This window comes from Hakea prostrata, chromosome 4, assembly GCF_041222555.1.
Source record: "Hakea prostrata isolate BN-2017 chromosome 4, UWA_Hpros_2, whole genome shotgun sequence".
NCBI lineage: Eukaryota > Viridiplantae > Streptophyta > Magnoliopsida > Proteales > Proteaceae > Hakea > Hakea prostrata.
The window spans coordinates 25739875-25760985 of record NC_142603.1 but is presented as its reverse complement, the minus strand read 5'-3'; the positions used below and the strand labels follow the sequence as shown (position 1 = coordinate 25760985).

The window sequence follows — 21111 nt, the reverse complement described above, 5'->3', positions numbered from 1 at the left end:
TCCTCACGGAGGCATCTGTTGGACCCCATTCCTTAACCAAGTGGTTGTCCACATATAATATATGGTGCTCTCCATGTCCTCTCACGGTTGGTTACCGGTCTTGAGCGCCCAAGGCCCTTATATATTATATGCACTCTACCTCTCTATGTGTAGTGGGCCCTTCGACATCCGGACCCAGCCACTAGCATCACGGGTTACGGCTTCAATACCCTTACCGGAGGGTAGTGTACTCATAAGGATTCCTAGCCCAACACTTCTAGCACCTATCATTTATGCAATTTAATATGGTACCATCACATGGGATCACTAGGGCATGGGCGAACCCACAACCCCGTGACAAGATAAATTGAGAGAATAATCATATTCTACATCATCCATCACGTTGCTCTCATGTCGTATACACATCATCAATATAAGTTTCGAATAAAGAATAACATTCAACATCAAGCTTACCTTCCGTTCGCGCAAAGTCACACACAGTATATATATTGGTGGCTAACAATTTAGAGGGTTCATATTACTAAATGAATACAAAATAATGACATTTAATAATACACAACATGGTTAGTCAATCCTCACCTTCCAATTCGATTCCTTTCTAAAATTCACCGATTTCGGTCACAAGAGTAGGCGATTAACTCACAAAATTTCCTAATCACACAAGAAGATTAATAGATACATATTAGAAATCATATGGGTTTCAAAAGAGTCCCTAAGATTACCCAACAAACCCAATCCGCGATTTGTTCAAACCGCCATTTTAGACCTATTTTCGGCGAATATCAATATTTCGTTATCGATTCAGTCGAATCGAACGCTTTGGGAATGCCTATTTGGCAGCAAGGGTTCTAACGGTAACTTCAATTTGATCTAATTCCACTTCAATCAAAAGCCCCAAATTTTGGCTCTCGCGAGTGCTCTCGGCGGTCCGAGGCCAAATGCAAATCGTTTGCAATGACTCGCATAAATCACATACAAACCAAAGGGGAACAAATGGAACTATTTGCAAGCATTCAAAACACCTATCATGTTACAACTACTCAAATCCAACATTTACTGCGAAGAACTACTCCAAAAACTAAGCCCAAAGAAAAGGGCTTGAAGAATCTTACCTTTCCTAATGATTCCGCAAAGATCCGGGTGTCGGCCGCTTCCAAAGGTTGAGAACCTTCTTCTCCCTTGGTTTCTCCTCCTCCTTGAGCCTCAGCCTCGTACTAGCAATGTAAGATTTGAGTATGAATGAAGAGGGCTTAAAAATAGGGTTTAAGAGTGAAACCCGATTCCGCCCCGTTGGGCTGGGGGCGGTCGCCGGCCGTTCAACCGGTCGTCGCCGGTCCTGTTTTGGAGGGTCAAACAAGGTCCAAATTGGGAGATCTTTGGCTTGTCAGAAAGGTCTTTCAAAGATCTAATCATGGGTGAAAATACCTCGTCATTTGGATTCTCCATCATTGTTTTATGGACGTGCCAATATCGCCTTTTAAAACCTTCATGACTAAACTTCTCCCTCATCTTAAATTCCATAAGAGGTGTCAAGTCATCATTAGGGTCACTCACTTGCATTGGGTCCACTCCCGAACCTTCGGCTCGCTCGGATGGCCCCGTTGTCGTCGACTTGAGGCCCGGGTTCGCGGTCCTGAAAACATACATGGTTTAACGGGTTAGAAATCCGGGGGATTTCACAATAAGAGTTCCAGTCTTCCCCAAGAATCCATGCATGCTCCACAAATTGTGCTAAATTATGAAGAGTTTGCCATTGATATTTCCTAATGTTAGCATAGGCACTCAAGTAAAGGAAAGTCATGGTCCATTGAATGGAATTATAAGTAACAACAGTGTGAATACACCACTCATATGACCACAAAACATCAACATTGACATCAGTAGACCAGCAAAGTAAAAGACCCCCAGCACCATGCTGAAGTGGGACAGCAAGATGAGAATCAAAACCTAACTTCCTACAAAAGGTTCTAATGCAAACAGAAGAACTTTTAATTTCAGAAAGAAAAACAAGTGATGGCCTCAGATTTCTGATGTTGACTTTGATTTCCTTTTGTGTCGAGGATACGCCAAGTCCTCAACAATTCAAACAAAATGCAATCATTGCTTCTTGGATGGTAGTTGCCGATCTGCCATCACTACCTTAGAATTAGATTGCAGAATTTTCTGTTTTTTTAGATCCAAACCAGGTAATCTCGAGCTTTCACCAATCTCTTTGATAGTGCATTTTCTTTTGTTGGGAATGAGAGTGTTGTAGCTTTGAATCTATGTGGAATCAATATTCAAAAATTGAGCCTGTATGCTAGTATTTCTGTTGGTAACAGAGTTTGAATCTGGAGCAGTAACTGAAAGATTATGTTGTTGAACTTGTTGGAGCATCCAATGAAAGTGCTGAATGATTGGAGTAATATCTGGGGAAGAAGGATTGAGTGGAGTATTAGCTTGATTAGCAGATGGGGGGGCTAATGTAAGATTGGTTTGTGGCTGAGTATATGCAGTGGGTTATGAAATAGAAAACTCCATCTCCTCAAATTCAAGGGTGTTATGAGTGTTAGGTTGCTCTTGTGATTTGAAAGGCCGAATGATGTTGATTGGAATTGGATCATTCAAAGTGTGATAACGAGGGATTTCAATAAGAAAGTCTTCAGAATACACAATTGTCTTTCCTTGGTGTAAGAAGCTTCTATGGGTGGATTAGGAATGCCTTCAAGATCAGTGGGATTGAAAAGGATAGATCCAAGGAAAAGGTCATCATAGATTTTATGGATTTCTCCCAAAAAACTTGATCTTCTAGCAGGAATAGTAGGTTTAGGTAAAAGAAGCCCAAGGTTGTCTGCTTCCCTATTAGAAGAGATGGACTAAATCAACCTATCGGAAGTTTTAAAGGGACAATCACAAGCTTTGTGGCCAATTCTAATGCAGTTTTGGCAAATGTGAAGGAAGATACTCGAAGCTGAAGTAAATCACCTGATGCTTGTTTGGAGTAATCTCAAAAATCACTGATGTGACAAGATCAATACTCAATGGAATGGCAGTTCTAGCTACTAGAAGATTGTTAGAAGCAATTAGGACCATTGGGGTTTTCAATTTCAAAGACATGTCCAACTATGGAGAATAGATCATGAAGGATCTCATTTTTATGTAAACTCCAGTGCAGGTTTGTGATTTGTACCCACATGATACCGAAAGGAAAGGGGGAAATGTTGGCTGGAATGGATTGATCCCAAGGTTGCATGAAAACTACATGGTTCTTGTAATACCAAGGTTGAGAAAACAAAACCACATTCATATCTCTAGCACGAGCAAATTTGATGATGAATCCATCAAGGAATCCCTTCAATGAGATGGAAACCATCGATTTTAACAGATTTAGATTTCCATCCTCCATGGACCATTTTCTACAACTCGGAATAAGTAATGTGAATACCATCAGGATCCCACCCAATGATAGTATATTTGAGGTCTTGCTGCACTTCATTGAGTTGTTGTAACGAAAGAGAGACTTTGTGAAAAGGGCGAACAAGAAGGTCTAATTTCGCAGCAAATCAGTTGCTAATCTCTCAGCTGAAAGGTCATTTGGGAGAAAATGGAAAGAATCAGAGTGGAGGTGGGAGGAGGATTGAGCAGGGGATGGGTTTCGCAAGTACAGGTGATGTTCCTTTTTCTCTAAACACCCAACCCCGATTTATAGCTTAGATGTAAGTTATCTTACTATATTTTATTAATTTCATTTAAATATTTATTAACAATAAGAGAAACACCACACCCATTTTGATTTCTCTTTTACTCCCTCACCTCCTCGTTAGCCTTGAATGTGGAAGGGGGAGAGAAGAGTGCCACCTCCTCCTTTCACACTGATGAGTCATCGTTTAATAACATAATATGTATATATATTCACTTACACATGCACACACACGCGTACACACGCGTCCACACACACATATAATATGCTTAATTAAATAATTTATAGGCCTACCTAATGGGCTTGCGGGCCCATTCCATCTCTTCGGCCCACCCAGAGGTGCAATCATTTACCTTTACGGTTAAAAAAAATTACACTGATTCTTTCCCTGTCTTTGGCACAGTCTAATTCCATTGCATGCATGGTCTATGAGCAACACTGTGTTTCAACATAAAACACGAGTTTGGATCCCATTTTTATCTTCGAATGATCCTTTAATTTCACCAAAGCCTTTTTGATTAAATTAACAAACAAATCATCCACTAATAATTATTTAATAACTTTTGGTACAGAATTATTTCAGCTGAGGATAATAATATAATTAATAAGATGTGGGGTATCACAATCATTGCTCTTTTTCTACTAGCCTCCTACTTCGACTCCTGATCTGGTTGGCCATCGTCTACGGTCTACCCTAGACGGAGATGCCCTTGGCTTCTTGCAAAGAATTAATTTCTGACTTCTAGCAACCAAACAGTCACCTTAGATGGGGTCTTGGCTACTTCTGTTATATGAGCTTCTTCCATCTTTTCTTGTTTGTCAACTATGACTAAACTATTCCGCTTTCTCTTGGAGGTAAGCCTTTTTCTTCTTTTCCTTAGTCTTCATTTATTTGTTTTTGGCATCTTCCTGCCATCAAATGGGAACTTGGTTTGTCATAAAAATGCCAATCTTGATTATAGACTTCCTTTAGCTTTACCATCCAGCTCTTTCGGTTTGTATTGCCGTGCAGGTGCTGGTCAACCTGTTCGGTCTCAGCAACCGGATTCTTTTCCCTTATAGTGAGTGCTTCATCCCTTCCTGCATTGGTCTTTGTGGAAAGAGCTTATCTTTACACAATGACTTAACAATCTCATCCTCATACCTTGTCATTTTCTGGTTAAGTGGCCTTCCTTTTGCTGCAACTTTTGATCGACCTTCTTTCTTTTGCTTATCTCTCAACTTTTGCTATGCATGTATCTTGCCTAGGAATAGGTGAAGCTATTGATCAAATACATATTCATAGCGTCTGCAAATTCCTTTACTGAACATACAGTTGATTAAGGATTTCCTTTCGCAGATGTCGCAAGTTCTTGCTAACTCACGACCTGTTGGTAATACATCAAAAGTAATTCAATTTAATTAATTGATGGGGAAAAAATTCCTTACCTGAATTCGCTTTCCCTTACTTTAAGTATTCACAGCGGAAGTCTAGATCCACGTCCTCGTTCCACCACCAAAGATTTACCGGCGAGATTCCTCAATCACAGGGAAAGGGAATAATATCCACAACCCAAATGCCGTGGATTAATGGAATGAAGATCAAATACTAGCAAAGAAGAAAATCTAAGCCTGCAATTCTAAGAGAGAGGGAGAGAGATGGAGCCGCCGTTTTGGAGATTGCTCGTGCGAATGAATCACTCCGTTTCTTACTCACTAATGCGGTGGTTACCAAAATATATAACCTATTTTGTAACCGCCCTATAGTGAGTTTCAATATTGCCCTTGGGCATTTAATTTATTAATCAAATTAATAAATTCCATCAGCTCCCACTTGCACAGGGCAAGTGTTAATCTTTCAATGTGTCCCGGACACACTTGTATATCCCGGATATACACATTCAATCTCTCGCTATGTATCCTAGATACATAGACCTCTTGTGTCCCGACACACATGCATATCCCGATATACATATATATTGATCTCTTCACTATGTATCCCGGATACATAGACCACCGTGTCCCGGACACTAATATCCACAAGTCATCTGGAAAATGGGTTGTGCGACCGGTGATATACCTGCACGCGTGAGCCCCAAACTAGAAACCTTCCCGAGAGGCCGAATGGCACATCACTCATAGAAACAAATCAAATAAGCATTAGTATAACACGGTGTCCTAGGTTTATTCAAACTCACCGGACTAAAGGTATCTCGATCCCTCCGAGAGATCACCTTCTTGTCCTTAAAATGTTCACTACTTTGTAACACATACGGTTGGCGCCGCAGACACTTTTTGGGGTGCGGTTGAATCAAACCTTTCCTTTCGCCCTGACCATCACTACACTTAGGATTGACTCCTTTCCCGGTAGTGCCCCTTTAGGTCGAATCTATCATGACCGTAGGTAACACCCCAAAGTAGCCACATCAACCCTTCGTTTCATGATGTCGTCGAAGTCACTAAGAACACTAATGGACCATAAGGTCCGGGACTCACACAATGAGAGGAGCGGGGATCCATCTTCTCATTTCCAATGATCGCTAAGCACACATAGTATGATATATGTGCTATGGTGGAGCATTCTATATACAATAGAACGTATGTCCATCTCAACACCATACGGGTCTTAGTCCGGTCGCAACCCCTTGGCCTAACCCGAGTTTCTTTATTGTCGCCACCCTAGCGCCACATAAAGTACTGCACTGCTCCTATAGGCAACATGAATAGTGGGAACATTCATGTCGATTCTCTTCACGGTAGAGTAACTCATCTTGATTCCAAATCAAGGCGACATCATGATTATGAATTGACCTACACAAAGTCATTCACAATCCGTCTCATCTCTGCTCGCCTCCAAGGTGCCGGGGCGAATGCTCATGTGAGTGAGCCATTCTCTTGCCTATTGACATATGTTGTTTTATGCTAGAAGAAACACAATCACACGGAAAGTGAATAAAAAATGTGGAATGAACTCATATTATTCATTAATAAGAAAGTCTCAGTACAAAAATAAGTCACAATCTCACGAAGCCCAAGGATTTTACATGAGAAATAAAACATCATTGGCTATAGGTTTGGTAGAGGGTCAGCTACCATCAAACTAGTAGATATGTGCTTAAGTACAACTTTCTTTCTTGATGTAATGTCTCTAACAAAGTGATATCTCAACTGTATATGTTTGGTCTTCCCATGATACTTGGGGTCCTTGACATAGCTAAGAGCTGCTGTACTATCACAATAGACAAGGGCGGCCTCTTTGGATGTCATCACAATCCCGATATGTCGAAGGAATCTTCTCAACCAAACAGCCTCTTGAACCGCGCTGAGCATGCCACATACTCTGCTTCCATGGTGAGAGGATATCAAGCTCGCTTCTTGCTACACCACGAAATGGCCCCGCCATTCAGCAAGAGCATATCCGAGAGGTTGATTTGCGCTCATCGATGTCTCCAGCCCGATCGGCATCACTATAGCCAACTAACCGCAAATCCAATCCTTGGCAACACAACATGTAGTTACTCGTTCCTCCGAGATATCTCAATATCCTCTTGATGCTTTCCGTGCTCTATGCCTGGGTTTGATTGGTACCGACTAACCAAACCCACTGCATAACAAATATTCGGCCTAGTACACATCATAGCGTACATAAGGCTACCCACTTCACTGGAATATGGAACTCTTTCCATCTTGGTTTTCTCCTCTGGAGTCTTAGGACCCATATCAGGCTCAAATGCAAACCCTTCTCCCTGGAGTATCAATTGGTTTGCGTTGTGTATCTGGTATCTCGTCAAGACATTGTCAATATAGGTCTCTTGAGATAAACCCAGTAATCTCTTTTGCCTATTTCTGTCACATAGCTTGCTTCACCCATGTCCTTCATATCAAATACGGAGGACAACCATTTCTTAATGGTTTCCAATAGCTCCTTGCTATTGCTAGCCATAAGTATGTCATCTACGTGCGGTGTCGAATGACATAATTATTATCGAATCTCTTGGTGTAAACACGGTGGTCTTCCTCAAGCATGGAAAAACCATTTTCCATCATAGCTTGGTGGAGCGCACATTCCACTTGTCTAGATGCTTGCTTTAAGCCATATATGGACTTCTTACGCTTGCACACTTTGCGCTCAAGTCCATGTGCTTCAAAGCCTTGAGGTTGATCCATATAGATCTCTTCCTCAAGTTCTCCATTGAGAAAGCGGTTTTACATCCATCCGATAAAGCTCCAAGTCCAACCGAGCAACAATGGCTAGTATGAGGTGAATTGAGGCAAACCTAACCACGGGGAAAGTTTCCTTATAATCAACGCCCTCTCGTTGGGTGTAGCCCTTAGCCACTAAACGAGCCTTGAATCTCTCAATAGATCCATTCGCCTTTCTTTTGATCTTGAGAACCCACTTGTTCCCAATCGCCTTTCGGCCTGGTGGCAAGTCAACCAAGTCCCAGACATGATTAACTTTCATCGACTCCAACTCTTCCTTTATTGCTTTTAACCATTCCTTTGAGCTTGACCCCGCAAGAGCTTCCTTCACGCTCTTTGGTTCATGCTCATCGACTGAAATCATCTCACGGTCGATCTCTTCGGGGAGTTACCATGTAGGCTTCATCCTCTATGTCGAAACGTCGACGAGGAACTAACCCGCGCCTACTACGGCGCAAGTGCATGTTAGATTGCTCACCGTCTAAGGTAGCTATCACATCTGCACTCCCACTCCCACTAGGATCTTCCGGATGAACCCCGGGTTCATTATCCGAAATCCGAATCCCTGGAGTGACAAGACCACTATCTTGTATCTCAAAGAATTCCGATGATTCTTTGTTAACTCCTCGAAAGAGATGGAAAATCATTCTCCAAGAATGTTGCATCCCTAGACTCAAGTTCCGTTCTCCTCTCATTCTCATCTAGTCCAATGAAGACATGGCCCTTTGAGGGTTCAGAATATCTCACAAAGATACACTTTCTTCCTCTAGGTCCAAGCTTTCCATATTGGTGAGAAGTAGAGTGAACATATGCTGCACATCCCCATGCGCGCAAGTAACTCAAATCGGCTTCCTTCCCGTCCACAACTCATATGGTGTGGAAGGAACCGATTTGGTTGGAACTCTGTTGAGGATATAGGCCGCGATCAGCAAAGCATCTCCCCAATAAGAGATGGGTAGATTTGCCTCGCCATCATGGATCTCACCATGTCTAGCAAGGTTCTATCCCTCCTCTCAGCAACCCCATTTTGCTGTGGAGTCCCCTGGAATAGTAAGTTGTCTAGATATCCCCTTTTCATCACATAACCCTTTGAACATATCGGAGAGATACTCTCTACCTCTATCCGTTCTAAGAGTTTTAATCCTTTTATCTAACGATTCTCAACCAAGCTCATGAATTTCTTAAAACATTCCAGAGCTTCGACTTATGAGAAATTAGATAAATGTGACCATACCTTGTATTGTCATCTATGAATGTGATGAAATATGACTGTCCTTTTCTAGTATGCATATTCATGGGTCCACACACATCCGAATGGATAAGTTCTAAAGGAAGAGAGGCTCTCAAAGCCTTTTTAAATGGTTTTCTAGTTGCTTTTCTGCTAGACATGACTCACAGGGTTGGCAAATCGGATAGTGAACCTTGGCCTAAGAGACCTTCTCTTGCCAACCTGTTCATCCTATCTAAGCCAATATGTCCTAGTCTAGCATGCCACAAATAAGAATCAATACACACGGTATTTTGGCAAACAAAAGCATTACTAGAATTAAATGAATAATCAATTGTATCCAATACAATGAAACCATTATCAAGAAAACCATAACCATAAACTGTATCACCCAGATACAAAACCAAAGAATTGTTTTCAAATACAATTCTAAAACCATGTCTTAAAAGATAAATAACGAAACAAGATTTCGCCGAATGTCCGGAGCATACTGACACATCATGGAGTAACCGTCCTGCCACCTCGCAAAACTAATTTGCATGTGCCTATGCCATGAACCTCCACGCTTGAGCTGTTCCCCATCGTTATCCTTTTGCTTCCTCTTTGAATACGACGGTATTCCACGGCTCGAGCGTTCCCTTGTTATGTGTTCTGTGCTCTGAATCAACAATCCACAAAGGATTTAGTTCAGCAAGCATAGTAGAACTTGTTACATAACAAGATGAGGTACAACACACAGTACATACCTCTTGCTCGGTGCAATCACGAGCAAAATGACCAGGCTTTCGGCACTTGAAGCAAATCAAGCTGATTTCTTCTTGCCGCACTAGTCCCCCTTGAACGCTTGGGCCCACTCTTGTTTTTGTTCCCACCCTGGTTACTTTGCTTGGACCGCTGAGGTTGAGCTTTCTCTCTCTTGCGCTTGAAGCTCCACTCTTACTAGTGCTAGCTTCGCAACAAACACATCGGTTTGAGGGGTATCGGCCAACATCCGATCCTCATCAAGCTCAAGGTGCTTGGCGCTTGATCGAAAGTCTTGACCTCATCGGCATGAGTCAAGAAGATCTTCATATGCTCCCAAGTCTTTGGCAATGACCCGATGACTCGGAGACTTGCTCCTCATCGGTCTTCGGCGCCCACATGCGCTCAACTCACTAATCATGTTAGACATGATGGTTATATCTGCCTCATGGTGTGACCCTGGCGCATCTTATAACCGTCAAAGTGAGTCCAGCTGGCGGCCTCTTGTGGTGGAAGTCCCTCCATCTGGAACTTCACAGCCTCCCACAAAGACTTTGCAGTCCTATGCTTCTCATAACGAAGCATCGGTCATCCCTCATGGAGCTCGGGTTGTAATCCCGCTCCCGTCTTTCCTCTTCCAAGCATTGTATATATCAAGGTCCCCTGCGATCTTGTGCGTGGTACCTTCCTCGGTGGTTCTGGTCGTTTTGGTCTCTAGCATATCCTGCTCTTCCGGGAGATATTGCACCTTTCGGTGCCGGTCATAATTCCTCTCATTCAGCTTATCTCCTTTAGTGAGGTCACAACAATGCTCTTGGTAGCACCATTTTTCTAGAGATATTACATACAAGAATAATTTCAATAAATCTAGCATAAAACACAACTCATGCAACAAAAATCACACTAGCATAGTCAACCTATGGGATAAGCACTTAAACCAAAAGAGATGCTAAAAAACATTCAATTAAATTCCCATGCAAACCCACATAGACTTATACACTAACTTCATTCGTGCAAGAAACATGATTGATAGACCCATAAATAAAAAAATAGTTTTATTAAAATAAAACATGCAATCATGTTAAAGCTTGAGGTGGTTCACACAGAACACTTCTACCTCATTAGCTCCCACTAGGCCCCAATAGGCCCTCAATGCCCAAACATCACCGATTCGGCCATTGGTGTCCTAGTTAGAAACACATTCGAACGGACAGACCAATATTCAAAAAATCCATCTCCCAGCGGCTGCCTCGCCCGCGATTCCGTCGCCTTTTATGCCCGACGGATGATCGTCCCCCGGCGAAATTCCGTCGGCATTCTTGACCGCGATGCCGTCTCCCGGCGGAATTCCGCGCCCCCCCTGCCGTCTCCCAGGCGGATTCCGTCGTCCCTGCCACTCCGATAATAGCGGCGACCATCCGGTCCCGTGACCAAAAACGCGTTTTCAAGATTTTTCATGAGCGAATTTAAAAAAACGGTAAACCGTTTTCTTTCAAAAATCATCCAAAAACACATGAAAAAATCCAACAATAAATTTTAAACAAAAATTATCATCATGGATTATCAATTCATGCAAATCTTCATTAAGGAAATTCACAAGGATCTCCACTCGATCCGAATCAAATTAAAGGTTTCCAAAACCCTATCAATTCTCCCATGGGTTTCGTATTAACCCTTGATCCTCCCATTGGATCCATACAATAAAATTAAACAATGGGGAGGAACAATAAACGTGACCAATGCTCTGCCTGTTGTAATACATCAAAGTAATTCAATTCAATTAATTGATGGGGAAAAAATTCCTTACCGATTCGCTTCCTTACTTTAAGTATTCCGCGAGTCTAGATCCCGTCCTCGTTCCACCACCAAAGATTTCCGCGAGATTCCTCAATCACGAGATAATATCCACAACCCAAATGCCGTGGATTAATGGAATGAGATCAAATACTAGCAAAGAAGAAAATCTAAGCTTGATTCTAAGAGGGGGGGGGTGGAGCCGTTTCTCGGTTCGCTCTGCATGATCCTCCGTTCTTACTCACTAATCGTGGTTCCAAAATATATAACCTATTTTGTAACCGCCCTAATAGTGAGTTTCCAATATTGCCCTTGGCATTTAATTTATTAATCAAATTAATAAATTCCCCCCCCTCTCCCCCCCCCCCCACCCACCCCCCCCCCCCCCCCCTTTTTTTTTTTTTTTTTTTTTCCCCCCCCCTTTTCTTTTTTTTTCTTCCCCCCCCTTTTTCCCCCTTTGGGGGCTTTGGCCTTGTTCTTTTGAACGTGCCTGGCTTTGACTAGGAGGAATGGATCCTCTTCCATTAACACCACACCTTTGCCTTTATTTGGGAATTTCAACTTCCCTTTTGTTATTGTTTTCTGCAAAGCATTACGCATAACAAAATATTGGTTAGTAGTATGTGTGTATTGGTTATGCCACTTATGGTATCATGTCCCTTTTAATTTTGAGCTCGAGGGTATCTTATGCCCCTCATTCAGTTTTATTTGACCTTCTCTTAAGAAAAAATAGTTCAGTCTTAGTGGTCAATTTTTGTTTTGTCGTCTTGTATGGCTCAACATCACTTTTCTTGTCCATAGGTTGTGACAGATTCTTGCATACGAAGGATTTTTCTCCTGTAAGGCTGGCCAGACTGACTTCATAATCAGCATAGTTTAGCATGCCATAGCGAATTCTGGTTTTGAGAACCAGGAAAGTCACTAGGTATCTAACTCCAATAATACGTCCCAATAAAAGAGGTTTTTCTTTGTTTCTCTTCTTCCAGTAAGTACTTGTAACTCATAGCCATGGAAAGTAATTGTCATAGGTCAGTAAACCGTTGGTTGGCAAACCATTTCCTTAAGTCTAGATTTAAATTGTCCATGGCTATCATCACAAATTCACTCTCGGGCAATGTCAGGGTGCATCTACGCCTAAAGTCTTGAACCATGAGATGAATGTTCCCACAAGCTGATCCAGAGCTTGTTGAAGATGTGTTAAGTCCTAAGTCACAAGCTAATCTAGAGCTTGTTGAAGATGTGTTGAGTCACATATGAGACCTTGGTATACTTAAGGAGTTTGTTATTTCGACCTACATCTATCTAATCCAAAAAATCTGGGTATGGTTTTCTATAAATGACCTCATCATTGGCCTATAAGTATGGTTAATCTGGTCTTAGAACAGTTGATTTATCCCCTCTCGGTCAATTAGAATAGTTTATTGCCCTATTGGGGCTAGAAGTCAGGTCAATCACCTTGCCCCTTAAAGGGAATATCCCTTTGTGGAAAAGCATACCCATTGGCTATTGGACCATGGCAAAAAAATTTTGGTGGACTCCACCACTGATTTTGAAAAGGGTTCACTAGAGGCACATTGTGAATTTTATATCAACCCCCCCCCCCCTCCTGTAAGTCAGAAAATTGAATTGGCTCAACTAGGACACATCCACCCTAGTGGCCATTTGTGGTTAATGGGTTGGTTAATTTATCTAATTTGACTGTTTGATAGACTACACCATTGGATTATCAAATGCTTATGGGTGCTTTGGCCTAGAATGATTCCTCGCATCTAGAGGCCTTTGGCATCTTTGACACTGCCATTGTCTACACCATTGCGGCAAGGACTCCTTAGTCTCGCTTCAAATACTTGCAATGTGTACTGGCTATCATACCTTGACTCTGCCAACCCTTGATAGATTGTTCTAAATATATCTTCCACTGATATGCCATTTGTAGTGGGGGCCTCGCGAATTATTTCATCCATGCTCACCCTTTTTGACCCATTTGGTGGAGAAGAATTATGTTCTTCCTATATCCTTACCATTCACTTGGTTATCATTCTGGCTGAGGTCCCGCCGAACGTGCAAAAAATGTATCCTTAGAAACTGAGTTTAAAAATATTGTTGCACAAACATGCCAGGGCTTAAGAATGACCCAAGGTACCTAATTAGGCTGACAATGGGTTTTCTCTTCCTCAGTATATCGAGAACTTTGATGCCTTTTGGGAGAAGAGAAAAGAAACTCTTGAAGTCCGTTGGTGGTGGAGTTGAACCAAATTACACTACTGAAAACTACACTATAGGCTACAATAAAAAAAATTAGAAGAAAAAATATTGTTTGATTGATTTGTTATGTGTTCCTTCTGAGTAGTAAATGATGACTATTTATAGATTACATACTAACTACCCATAAGCAATTGCTTGCAACATCCTTTGGATAAGAATCACAAAAATGGGAAGAAGGCAACTACTGATTACTGTCTCTAATTGCTCTTTTCTTCCCTTGTCTCAGTTAGCTTTACGACATATTCCTTGTCCTAGGTCAACCCTGAACTCGTTCCTTATTCTTGGTATTTATTTAATCTAGTTCGCTACAAAACCGGGTCAAAATTGGGTTGATATTTTTGAGAACTAATATATATACAATAAATTAGTGTTGTATATACGTTCAAAGGTTTTTTTTTTTTTTTGGTAAACAGTACTTCATTCATTAAAGAAAGAAAAGTACAGACACATAGCTGCATGAAAACACAAGGTTCACATCGAACCAAAGAGCGGAAAGCGACCAAACTGTCATACATGCAATAGACAGGGTCATCCTGAGTAAGGGATGGGTCAAGCCCAATATACCCTTAGAAATAAAACTGCAACAAATGCAGCACCAAATAAGCACCAGCACCCACATAGGGGAACAAAATACACGCCTCAAGGGCGGACAGACAACACGCCTCAAGGGCGGACAGACAACACGCCTCAAGGGCGGATATAGACACACAACACGCCTCAAAGGCGGACACAAAAGTCGTTTGGTCGTCGCAGTGGTAACATCAAAGGTAATCCACAGAAACGTGTAAAACCACTCATATAGTTTACAAAAGCAAAAGTCAATGTGTCACACCTGAAGGCCTAGGACCCACACATTTTTAACGTCCTACGTCCATTTCCACTATTATTGTAGATAGAAAATACACTCGTTCACATGATTAATGTTTCTAATCCACCTCCCCGTTATTTAAACATATCTATTCAACTAACCCTAGTGATGATTTGGATACTTTATAGAAAATTTTCTTTCTTTCCCACCCACTGCACCATTCTTTACTGGAAGAACATAAGAATGAAAAGAGACCTCAAATAAAATAAAGAAAAAACAACGAAATAAGCCGCATGAATCATTATATGGTCAAGATGTTTTTGTTTTCTTTTGCATTATTGATTTAATATTAAGCACCCAGTTCCAATGGAACTTCCATTGAAGTTTCACCGCAAATGAAGACAAACTGCAACACTGGAATCTTAATATTAGGCGGGATATGGATAATAATACTATAAACGTGAATGAAAATTAAGAAAAAATCACGTGAGAAACGTTTATCTTCAACGTATGATGAGATGGGTGACTCAGGAAAAGACGTTGAAGATTCTAATGTAAGACATCCAGCTATAAGAACCTTACACTCATCTCATAACTCTGCATGCCAGCCTCCTAAGTGTCATCAGCAATCTTTTATTTTCTTGATCTGGAGACCAAACATTTTAGCAAAATCTTCAAAATCAGCTGACATGGCTTCCTGTGGTGGTCTGCTCTCTATGCAGTTCTCTGTGGCCACTGATTCTCGTCGGCGGCACAAGCACAAGCACAAGGTTTTTCATTCTTTTACCTCTTCTTGTTGAGTCTACTCTAATTTCCTGTGAATTTTACTCACTTCTTTGTCCAACAAGTGTTGTCTCTAGTAAGCTGACTGTCTATTTCTATATGCATGGGTCCAGTTTTGCAGGGTGATGGGTAGTGGAGTGAACAGTAATTCACAAAGCACCAGTGAGAAGGAGAGGCAGCAAAAACACTGCCAGCAGGTTGGGAAGGCACTGAATTACTCGGGACACAAGCCTTCCACTCCTATCCTGGACACCACCAACTACCCAATTCACATGAAAAATCTTTCTGTCAAGGAACTTGAGATGTTAGCAGATGAGCTCCGGGAAGAGATTGTGTACACTGTTTCGAAAACCGGTGGGCACTTAAGCTCAAATCTTGGAGTGGTGGAACTTACTGTTTCGCTCCATCATGTATTCAATACCCCAGATGATAAGATCATATGGGATGTCGGGCATCAGGTATGTATAGTATTCTGTGTGCTTGAAGGAAATTAAGTAGATTTTACTTTGAAGAAAAAATTGTTAATGGGTGGAAGGAACTGGTTTCTTGCAGGCATATCCGCATAAGATCCTGACCGGTCGGAGATCTAAAATGCATACAATCCGGAAGACTTGTGGACTTGCAGGGTTCCCTAAGAGGGATGAGAGTGTGTATGATGCTTTTGGGACTGGCCATAGCTCTACCAGTATCTCAGCTGCCTTAGGAATGGCTGTTGCTAGAGACTTACAAGGCAAGAATAATCATGTGATTTCTGTAATCGGAGATGGAGCCATGACTGCAGGACAGGCATTTGAAGCAATGAATAATGCTGGTTATCTTGATTCCAATCTCATCATCATCTTGAATGACAACAAACAAGTTTCTCTTCCAACTGCCACCGTCGATGGCCCTGCTAATCCCGTCGGAGCTCTGAGCAATGCCTTAGCAAAGCTCCACTCAAGTAGAAAGTTCCGGCAGCTTCGTGAAGCCGGAAAAGTAAGTCGCTAGCACTCATACTTTGTAGGGTAAACTTTTCTTTTTCAACAAATTTGGAGAGAGCTTTAATCTAACTAGTGTCTGGCTTTGTTTCAATCCATCCATGACAGAATCTTGCGAAACAAGTTGGAGAACAGGCATATGAAATTGCTGCAAAGATAGATTCATTTTCTAGGGATATATCCGGAGGCTCTTGGGCTTCCTTGTTTGAAGATCTGGGGCTCTATTATATTGGTCCTGTGGATGGCCACAGTGTGGAAGACCTTGTGGACATCTTAAAGAAAGTGAAAGCAACTCCAGCACCAGGTCCTGTGTTGATTCATGTCATGACCGAGAAAGGGAAAGGCTATGCTCCAGCAGAGGTTGCAGCAGATAAAATGCATGGTATGTGCATGATATTTCAAGGCTAGCTTGCTTGCTGGATTTGTCTCTTGGTTTAGTTTTAATTTTTTGTTTGCTTTAGCTAAAACCCCTTTGGGATTCACAGGTGTGGTGAAATTTGATCCGAAATCCGGCAAACAATTGAAGCCCAAAGAGAAATCTCTTTCGTATACGCAGTACTTTGCACAGTCTCTAATTGCCGAAGCAGAAAAAGATGACAAGATTGTAGCAATCCATGCTGCAATGGGAGGGGGAACAGGGCTAAATCTTTTCCAGAAGCGCTTCCCTCATCGTTGTTTTGATGTTGGAATAGCTGAGCAACACGCAGTAACATATGCTGCCGGTTTGGCTGCTGAGGGTCTCAAACCTTTTTGTGCAATTTACTCTTCTTTTCTCCAAAGAGGTTATGACCAGGTAGTTCATGATGTCGATCTTCAGAAGCTTCCAGTTCGATTTGCAATAGACAGGGCTGGCCTTGTGGGTGCAGACGGTCCTACCCACTGCGGGGCCTTCGATACTACTTTCATGGCATGCTTACCCAACATGGTTGTAATGGCTCCTTCTGATGAAACAGAACTCATGAACATGGTTGCCACAGCTGCAGCCATTGACGACAGGCCTAGTTGCTTCAGATACCCCAGAGGAAATGGCATCGGTGCCATCCTTCCACCAAACAACAAGGGCACCCCTATGGAGGTACTTCCAGATTCAATTAAGTTTCTTTCATCATTAATTAATCTCTCAATTAAGCCTGGGCTGACTTGTGAATGAAACCAGGTTGGCAAGGGAAGGGTCCTGATGGAAGGGAATAAGGTGGCCATTTTGGGTTATGGAACAATAGTTCAGAATTGTATGGCAGCAGCAGAACTTCTTCAAGTGTTTGGCATCTCAGTGACCGTGGCAGATGCAAGGTTCTGTAAACCTCTTGATGGAGATCTGATCAAGAGGCTTGCTCAGGAGCATGAAGTTCTAATTCTTGCCGAAGAAGGATCCATAGGGGGTTTCTGCTCCCATGTTTCTCATTACATGATCATGAACGGACTCCTGGATGGAAATCTGAAGGTATTGCACATTCAGAAGCTACATTTAATTTCTCACTGCAGCACTGGACTAGTATATTTGTTAACCTAAACACATTACTATTTCTATGGATATAACACACTTAATTTTTTGTTTTGTAGATGAGAGTAATGACCCTTCCGGATAGATACATCGAGCATGGATCCCAGGCAGACCAGATGGAAGAGGCAGGTCTTACGTCGAAGCATATTGTAGCCACTGTCTTGTCATCTATAGGGGAAACGAATGGCACTCTACAACTGCTCAACCTGTAACTTGTTCAAATATCATTTTTGGTACAGATGATTAATTTATTCAATTCAGTAAAAACAATGGGAGGGGAAAAGAAAATCAACGATTTGTATCAGGGCTGCAAAATTTGTTAATTGTATATATTTTTGTTATCTGATTAATATTAATGGAAATTAATTCATATCAGTGAGTGTTCGAATTTGCGCTGCTCTCAGTTCTCCTAATAATGGATACTTTCCTGCTGTAACTAGAATCCGGATCATCACCCCGTTAGGGGAGCACTCTATGCTCCCCGACGGCTTTAACACCACAAATCCTGTGGGGGCCCACAGGTAAAAAATAATAAAACATAAAAATAAAACAAAAACCCATCACTCAACCCTGGGCCCCTTGTATATATATATTTTTTTTTTTTTTTGGTACAATGGTGCTTTTTTGAACCCATGACCCTCCACTGATAAGTCAGGTTCCTAACCATCCTACTACTCCTCCATTGGCAAAGCTGTCAGGGAGCACAGAGTGCTCCCCTGATGGGTTGCAGATCCGGACTTCTGTAACATCACAAAAGATGAAGTTGTAGAAATAGTATGTTGTGCTCTTGTAACATCACAAAAAAGTGAAGAACGTATTATGAAAATTTCTATCCGTCCCTTGTACTTACCCTCTATTACTCTTGGTCTCCTCTCAAAAGTTTCACCTCAAATTCCCTAGAAAAAGTGAGCTTTTAGTTCTCTATCTCCCTTGATAATTTAAAATGGCCAAATTTTTGTCTTTTAGTTGATTATGGTAATTTCTTTATTTTTTGAACAACTTTTGTCTTCCTTATTCTCATTTTTTGTTATTGGCGCCGTTTGTGGGAAAGACTTGTAAAGCCATGGTGACTAGATCAACAGCAGCCGCTGTACAACGCGATTCCGGTGTTCAAATCCCTGGAGTGAATAATCCAGACATTCCCCAGGGAAGCCAACATCCTCTTGAAGTAGATGGTGGTCAGGGTGGACATAATCCTCCGGATATATTCCAAGATCAATTGAATCAGGTAAAGATTCAACTCTTGGAGGTGAGTCAAGCACTCTGCGTGCTCACCAGACGAGTGGTATTACCACAAGAACCTGATCATCGCGATTCACGGAGGCGTGCATTGCCAAGTGATCAAAGATTGGCTGAAGATCGGAATATCGGTCAGAACTTTCGTGAAGGTGACTGAGGGCCTAGGAGAATTGACGATCAACCTAGGAGGGACGATCGGTTCGACAGACCACAGGAAAGTACAACCAATTCAAATACAAGGTTGGACCGTTCGTGATAATCGCGATGAGTAGAATGTTTGTGATGGACGGGCCGTTCGTGATAATCGAAGAGCTCATGAAGATTGTGTTTTTCGAGGTTGTGATCATATTGCTGAAGATCACCCGACTCAAATTGGTCAGGAATTGGCCAACATCAATCAAAAATTAGGGTAGTTGGCTAAGGGAAGGATAATATTCATTCCAATTGCCACCCATATCCACAACACATGATCTAAGCATATCTTCCAAAATCTGAATTGTTCACTCGGATTGTCCATCAGACTATGGATGATGAGCAGTACTCAAATTCAACTGGGTTCCCAAGGCCTTTTGCAAACAATTCCAAAACTTTGAGGTGAACCTAGGATCACGATCAGAAACAACACTTACTGGCACTCCGTCCAGACTCACCACATTGTCCACATAAAGCCTAGCTAGCTTATCCAAGGTATGAGTGATCTTCATAGGAATGAAATGGGCTGATTTGGTCAACCTATCTATGAAACCCGGCCCTAACCGTAACCTGGAAACTCTACGGTTTGTAGGTCCGAAGACCCAAAGTAGAAGTGGAAGTCAACTATGGGCCATATCAGTAGAAGACATGGTGTTCGACTCCGAACCCATGGAGATTAACGATGATGCCCCATACTTGGAGACCTTGATGAAGAGAAAATTGGTTGATGACCTTAGAGCTTGGTTGGACATGATTTGAAGGCATTCCTCCATGCTAGGTGAGTTAAAGTTTATGTTGTGAGAAGCCCATTTGATTCCAATAAGAGATAGGCCTTCATTTCCCTGTTTCAGGCTTTGCTGACAGCCTGGGTCGACTAGACCAATCGACCCAGCCAATCGACCCACAGAGATAGAATCTCTGCAAGATCCTCTATTTAGGTTTATGTTGCTATATTTATATAGATTATTAATGCGTGCATTCCATTATCGCGGATTAGTATTTTTAGTTTCCCTTGCCTCCAAAACACCTAGAAAACGAAAGGAACTCCTCTCCAAGCCTCCATTAGTGTGGAAGAAGATCAACTCTTGCAACTTTCAAGTTTCCCCTCTTGTTCTTCAATCAAAAGTTAGTAATCACTCTTGTATGGTATTGGTCTAGTCTTACTATGATCTGTTTTCTGTACTGAGATTATAAAGAAGATGCTGCATCCTTGCAATCATCTCTTCTACAATCTCCATTCATTCTTTCATGCTATGATCTTCATATTCAATCAAAACTATGATTCTTATGATTTCTTCATGAAACTATGATCATACTCTTATTATGATTTCTCTAGCAATATAAATGCATCTTCATGATTATTCATACCCTTGATTCTTGTGTTAATCTAATAGAATGAGATCTCATCATCTCTAGTTCTTCTCTTGAATTCATAGCTTGTTTTCGTTGAAAACTATGATTTTACCAAATTAGAAGTATGATTCTAAATTAGTAAGTATTGGTTTTTATCATTGTTTGATGTCTAAGCTATTCTAGTTAGTCTTAGATTACTATGTTAGACATTCCCTCCAATTTTCGTAGCGTTTCGAATGTTGTAGAATAAGCTTCGGATCAAAAATCAGTTTTTGGATGCATACTGTTCACTGGGTCGACTGCTTGGGTCGATTGGACCAATCGACCCAGCCAGTCTTCCTAGCATGACAGCAAGGGATTTCTCCATCC

General features: G+C 41.7%; 1 protein-coding gene across 2 annotated transcripts; it reads left to right on the top strand.

The window, feature by feature from the left end:
• The first annotated feature begins 15314 nt into the window (after window positions 1-15314).
• LOC149018601 (1-deoxy-D-xylulose-5-phosphate synthase 2, chloroplastic-like) lies at window positions 15315-18273 on the top strand. Of its 2 annotated transcripts, none has more exons than XM_089152774.1 (7): window positions 15315-15467; window positions 15594-15938; window positions 16033-16455; window positions 16566-16839; window positions 16943-17532; window positions 17614-17898; window positions 18018-18273. In XM_089152774.1, exons 1-7 carry the CDS (start codon window positions 15387-15389, stop codon window positions 18168-18170), a joined length of 2151 nt encoding a protein of 716 aa, XP_089008900.1. In that variant the 5' UTR covers window positions 15315-15386; the 3' UTR covers window positions 18171-18273. The 2 variants fall into 2 exon arrangements, with proteins under 2 accessions (XP_089008900.1, XP_089008899.1); XM_089152773.1 differs by having other exon boundaries at window positions 16919-17532.
• The last annotated feature ends 2838 nt before the right edge of the window (window positions 18274-21111 follow it).